At 40.6% G+C, this 6860-nt stretch overlaps 1 protein-coding gene across 1 annotated transcript; it reads right to left on the reverse strand.

Annotated features, from left to right (window-relative positions):
* On the reverse strand, positions 1–6860 carry KRT222 (keratin 222). Its single transcript, XM_058041600.1, has 6 exons — positions 6749–6860; positions 5000–5128; positions 4063–4283; positions 3447–3523; positions 3175–3280; positions 1–1870 (listed from the first exon to the last, which is right to left on the reverse strand). Exons 1-6 carry the CDS (start codon positions 6842–6844, stop codon positions 1657–1659), a joined length of 843 nt encoding a protein of 280 aa, XP_057897583.1. The 5' UTR covers positions 6845–6860; the 3' UTR covers positions 1–1656.

The following is a 6860-nucleotide window of genomic DNA, read 5'->3' on the forward strand; positions in this document are numbered from 1 at the left end:
TGCATGGACAAACTCCATTTTAATACTTTTTTTATTGTAGTACTATCATTTACTTTGGTAAATTCGTATCCCTGTTTAAAGTGCCTTAAAGCAATTAAAACTTAGTTTAAATTCAAGTATTGTAAAATGTACAGAGTCTAAGCACAAAAAAAAAAGCTGCATAGTGAAAATACTGGAGCAGGCTGATACATTCAGGATGCCAAGTACTCAAGTGGTAACAACATCAGCTCATGATTCAGGTTAAGGATAATTAGCGAGTTTGATACAGTACAGACAGGACAGGGCAATATCAATGCATTGTTCTTACCATGAACAAAGGATGGAAGCATAAATTAACTCTGAAAGAATCTGCAGTATCACTTTTGTACACATGCCATAAGTAATAAGGCAGATACTGACACTGAATTCAATCCTTTACATGCTGCTGTAATCCAGCAAATCCTGTGTGTGGATTCTGAGCCCCAGCAATCCCTGTGTTCCAGTGGGACCTGTGACATCCACCCTCTTCAGAATCCTCACAAACAATCATTGTCAGCTTCATACAATCTTGTTTGAGTCTTTGTTTGAAATTTGTCCTGTAAGGTTTTAGAGAAGGATGGCTGTTCCTCTGTGTACCGGTGCAGGGTTACCGTTGGGGTTTGGGTTTGCCCACAGCTACTTTGGGTAGGAGTGGGGGGTTCTTGAGGGGTCTGGTTGAATTGTACTTGAATTTGTAGCCCTTGTATTGCCCAGTCAATTTGAAGTAGTAACAGTTGTACCCTGGTGTAACAGTGACTTGTCACATGGACTAGATCAGCATCACTTACCTGTAGTGTTTGTCAGAAGTGGAATTTGCTGAAGATATTTTAATGCACATTGTTATTATAAACAAAATTAATGGAATACCAGCATTCAAATGGTTGACTCCTCCCTTTTGAACCATTTGAGAGTAATTTCATTTGCCTTGACTAAAAGACTTGTACTACAAGGGTGTGTTTGGACACATAAGAAAATGATTGATTTTTCAGGGGAAATTACTGCTTCAAAATCAGTTGAACAATATGGCTAAAATGTTACTGCATGTAACAACACTTTTAAAATGGATGTAAAGACATTTTTGCTCAGTTGTTGCCTGAAAAAAAGGAATTTAAAAATACTAGCCACTTTTTAAAGAAAACTCTTTGTTAATAGTTCGTGTATTTTAAGAGTATTTTCGTATGTAAGTTTTGCTGTTAGAAAGAATTATTTTAAAATATATTTCTAGAAGTATGACAGCTGTGATATAAATTATTGCAAGGATTCACCAGTCATTATATGAATGGAATATTGAATAATTAAGAGAAGCAAATAGGCATTTCTCATTTTTGGAAAGAGAAAACAAGTTCTCTTTTACAAAGGCAGAATATGTCAAACTATAAATTTTTGTAATATTTGGTGAAATTCTACAAAACAACAACAATGAGAATATGAAAGGGCTGTACCCAGAGTATAAAACCAGTAGAAGTTGGGTTTCTTGGAATTGGAACCCCCTTTCCTTTAAAGGACTTGAATGGTTTGATTGTATTGATCCAAGTGCTGGGTGAGCTGTTGTGGCTGGAGCAGACAGCAGCCCTTGGAGTCCATCTACCGCTTATTTCCGGAGCCCCTTGTGGATGCACTCTGAGGGAACTGGCTGAGTTAAGGTTTGATGGATGGGATGCTGCAGGATCTCCTCATCACCAGCCTGACTTCAATGTCAGGGAGGGTTTTCTTTTTTGTGTGCAAGCACCCTTCCTCTGTGGCTGCCAGGTGGAGATCAAAGCGCAAGGAAACGGACTTTTTCCTTAAGCGAGGGTTGTCCTTAAAGAAAGAACCTTCCCATTCCTTGATCACTTCATCCACTTTTTCTGTCCTGAAACAATAAAGAAAATGTATTTATGATTTTTTCAGGCTGTATTAGTTACCTATCTTCAGAACTGCTTTTAAAACAGAGAGAAATGGCATCATAAAGAGTCGAGTTATTTTATATGTACTGAGATAGCAGTGGTGTGTTTTTTTTCCAGGTTCATTCTCCAAAGAAGCTAAATAAAGGGTGAGGGTTCATTATGTTCTTGTTTTTGTGCTTCTAGGTAGACATGGCTACAAAACCACTGCTCCAAATACTTTAGGCAGTTTGTTTCCAAGGAGAAAGTTTGGAATCCAAGCTCAAAAATTTTGCAAGAAACCTCAGTACTGTAGTGGGCAGGACAGAATTCCTGCATCTGAAAACCTTCAGAATAGGGAGGAGAAATTCTAGTTTGGACTCAAACCTCAGAATGTGGAGCTATATTACATTAAAGAGAAAAAAGGGCTGAAGTAAAATAGGCTGATGCAGAAATATTGAGGCACCCAAATCCTGTTGATTCAATTCTCTATGTGTGTGTCAGAATTCAGATCTGGAAGTCAGGACCTGGGGCCTCACCCAGCTGAGTACACTGCACCCAGCAGAGCAGCTCTGTGCAGATCTGGGTGTGTGATGGACAAAGCTCCTGCACAAAAATAAATGTCACCTATGGGGTGAGGCTGGTGGACCTTATGATGACATTAATTTGTTTCAGCAGCTGATTATGGTTCAGTGCTAGGAATGGCCCACTACACTGTGTTTCAAGGTAACATTAAATTACTCTACAAAAAAAGCTTAAAGAGCAGGAGGGAAAAAAAATTGAGTAAATCCAATACTATTAAAGTAATTTCAGGTGAATAACACATCCTTACAGACTTTCACATGCCTCCTTGGGAGCCAGGCTCTCCCTCCCCTGTTTGGGGAAACGTAGGAGTTTCCAAGGAGCAAGTTGGAGCAGCTGAGCCTGAATTTATGTGCATAAATATGCCCCAGAGGGACTTCCCAAATGTGGTCTGGGCTCTTTGCTTTCAGCCTTAGTGAGATGAATTATTCATAGTTTCATTCTTAACAGAAATAGAAATTACAAATCAGAAGCACCAGCATGGTATTGTTTGCTTATGATGCCAATGTTAATAAAAAGAACTTTTAAATGTAATGTATTGTTAAACACTGCCATTCAGTGCACCTTCAGGAGCTCTCACTGCTTCTGAAGCTGCTGGGCTATGTGGGCACAATATAACAGATACCAAATAAGGGAAAACTCAAAGCTGCTGAGATGTAACCTCCACCCTTTCCTTCCAATTGTTATTTTGTGAAATTCCTGTTTATCTTACTGTACAGTGCCATGAGCTTCAGCACTTTCCTTCATGATATTTCCATCTAGGATTGCTTGTTTTGTCATCAGCTCCACCTTCTTTGGTTTGTGCTTCTTTACATCCTCTGTAAAAGAATATGCAAGTATACAGTGAGCAAGGGTAGTACACAGGACCTGGAGGTATTTCCCATGCATTGGAAAAGGTCCTTTTTTAATATTCAGGAGTTTGTCAGTAGTTGTGAACAGTTAGGGCCAAAATCCCTTAAGGAGAAGGTGCCTGAAACAACTCACCTGAAGGCAGCATAAAGGTGATCTTGCTAGTGCTGGGTTTTTTGTCATCTTTCTGGGCAGGTATTGAACAACGGAACCTGCAAAAAAAAAAAAAAAAAAAAAAAAAGATTACAGGCATCTATTACTATTGAATGATTGTAATTCCTAACTTGTCATATGAACAGCTGTGGGAAATTTAAAAGTGTGAGAATCATGAGAAGCTCTGTTTGATCGTGGTAACTGTTTGTTGGGATTTCTCATTCTGAGCCCAGAACTGGAGGAAGTGTCTGACAATATCTGTGCAGTTTCCTGCAGAGGTCTGTCCTGGTGTGAGACAGGGACTCCCTGCCCAGCACTTCACATGTGTGGACTGTCCCCACGTGCTGTGACACCTGAGGGGACACAGGATCCCAGTGACCCACAGTGCCTCGACTGAGCTGCTCTCTGCCATGTGTGTGAGACACTGAGCACCAGCAACTCCCCACTCAGTGAAGCTACCTTATAATGAAACCTTTTCTAAGATTTTATACTGTATTTTTTTTTTTAATATTTAGCTCATGTATTTACAATTCTGATTATTTGAGACCTTCAGAAATGGAAGATAAATGTGAGATCTTTTTCTGTAAGCAGCGAGTACCTGCTCTCTTCTTGCTCCAACAGACTGCGATATGTCGCTATCTCCTCCTCCAGCTTCATCCTCGTGTTCAGGAGGATTTCATGCTCTCGAAGCTGTTTCTCAATTCCTCTTCTCACTTCCAACAACTCTTTCTCCAAGCATTCAATCTCACCTTCCAAATTTTGTAGCTGCATGTGGTACTGCTGCTCCGTGGCCCGCAGCGAACGTTCCAAACCCTTTTCCTGTGAAATTGAAGTCATATTTTAAGATCTGGAAAGTTTGTGTGCAAAGATGTTACAGACATACATGGTTTCATTAACAAACTGTATTTTTACATAAGTTCTTGTAAGATTATTCTTTAAGAACAGGAGTGAAAGTATTTCAAGGTAATACTTCGGCTGAGAAGTTTTCTAGTAAAATCTGTGGTAATTTAAAATCAGATGAAAGTGTAGCCATGTCTTGCACATGATTAAATGTCTAGCAATCCACTGCCTTGAGTTTACAGATCTCTGATTTTACAGTTAAACAATGTCCAGCTCAGTGCTGTATGAAATGTCTGTGTGCTCTTGGAGCTTTCTGTACTGCTGAATTGAGCAAATGGCTGACATTTTATCACAAATGATTTGATAAATCTGGTCCACACATTAAAAAAAAGTCATAAACATGCTTTGAATTGGTAAGGCAGAATGACCTTGGTGAGGGATTATCATGCAAATATATCCTTGAGAGGTGTGAAAACAGGACACCACATGTGTCTGGAGTGGCAGATCCTGCTCCAGAACATGTGCTGGGTCAGTGTGTGTGAGTGAGGGCTCTGTGAGGAGCTGCAGCCCCCCAAATGAGGGATTTCTGCAGTATGGTGGCTGTGACTGGCACAGAAATTGACTGTGGGATAGTTTACATCAAGGACAAGACTCCTTTTTGCCGTGAGATTTCAGGTTTCATTTCTGACTCTTACCACAGCATGGAGAGACTCGATTTCCACCTGCATGTGGTGCCACTGCCGTCGGGCTTCGCACAGTTCTGCTCTGGCTGCCTTTAGTGCTTCTGCATCTTTGTCCATTCTTTTACTTGTACCTTCTTCTAACTACAGGGCACATGCAAAAGACAACAATATTAAAAATATTTAAATAGTAATAATAAATTGGCACATAAAAATGTTTGGAATTTTTGTTAGAGGTGTATAAACGTGTGAAAGGTCACAGTGAGGAGTTAATATTTTCTGTACTGTGTAGAGGGAAAGCCCTTATCCCACTGTGTTTGGTGGGAAATGGTTGGCCACATCACTATCCTTGGCACCTTTGTCCTAGAGGAATTCTCATACAAATTACCCAATTGTATTGAGACCTTACCTCTGGAGTAAATGGACTTAGAGGAGGTTCAAGCTTCCAAGTTTGAATAAGGTGCTTTGATTTTAATGCATTTTTGATTTCGGAGTTTTGTTTTTTTTTCCTTTTATCCTGTTGATAATAGCTTTTTAAAACCACTCCTGATCATGTGTGAGGTCATTTTAAATTTAGACTTATCTTTGATTTTGATAATATGTTCCTGCATGTAACTTCCAGAATGATTGCTTGGCTTACAGAAGTTATTTTTCTTTTTTGATTCTGAGTTTCCCTGCAAGTGGTGAAGATGCCCTAAGCCTTTGAAACAGCACTTGCTCTTTTGCATATTTTGCTGCTTTATGCAGGCCCTTATGATGACATTGACTTTAAGAAAATAATCTCTTTAATTCAAGTCTTATGAACTAAGGAAAATAAGGGTTTCGTTCCCCTGTACATACTGACCTATTGCAACTTTACCAGATGATCATTTTGGTGAAAATCTAGGTTTGTCTCATCCACAAGTGACCCCTCAATGTTCTTTGCTTCTCCTTTCTTGCCTGGGTACTGCAGAATTTATGTGACAGGATCAAACCAATGTGCATTGGCTGCTTTGTGCCAACACAAAGATAAACTTGGCTTCCCTGTCGGGTGTGCAGCTGCCGTGTGTCTGGCACTGCTGCTGGATCAGCCAGGCTGCAGCAGCGCCTGGCCTGTCCTTAAAACAAACCTCTGGGATCCCTGCAATACCTGACTACAAGGTGACAGAATTCCTGATTCCCCCCTGAATTTCTTTACATTTGGTGGCTCCAAATTGTTTTGCTATTTGATTTCAGCTGGGTTTAGAGCTGTTTGTATGTAAATCCCTAACAGCAGCATTGTGTGTTGGTAACATTTAATCAAGCTGTATGGGAGAATTGATATTTGCTGAAGAGCAAAGCATAGTTTTTACTGTGAGCAATAGAAAATAGTTCCTGCAAAGGTACAGTGTACTTTAGCAGAGGGCTAAAAATGGCAAAGATTGCTGTATATAAAAGGATTCTCTTCAGGATTCTTTTTTCCTCTGAGATAAGTACATGGAGCTAGAGGTTACCCTGTTACAGCCTATGTCATCATCCCTTAAACCCCAGCAATAGCCCGGCTGCAGGGACAGAAAGCATCCTGATGAATTACACAGCATTCGTTCAGCGTGAATCCATACCCTTGACAAAATCTATTTCCGATTCTTCTAGTTCACATCTTACTGCGGTAAAATCCACGTCCCTTCCCCGAAAATCTGCTGCATTGAAAGGAATTACTGTACCTCATAGAGGCTGCGGGAGGAACTGTACGGCCAGGGAATGGCTCCGTACTCTGCAAGGTGTGTGGCTGTGAGGAGGCATTACCTGCGTCCTTGCTGAGCTGACGGTCTTTATCTGATTTCGGGTGATGAGCGAGTCATACTTTGCCCTGATCTCTCGGCGGAGCCGAGCCGGCTCCATCCTCCTCCTCCTCCTC

Source organism: Melospiza georgiana, chromosome 28 (genome assembly GCF_028018845.1).
Source record: "Melospiza georgiana isolate bMelGeo1 chromosome 28, bMelGeo1.pri, whole genome shotgun sequence".
In the NCBI taxonomy this organism is placed as follows: Eukaryota; Metazoa; Chordata; class Aves; order Passeriformes; family Passerellidae; genus Melospiza; species Melospiza georgiana.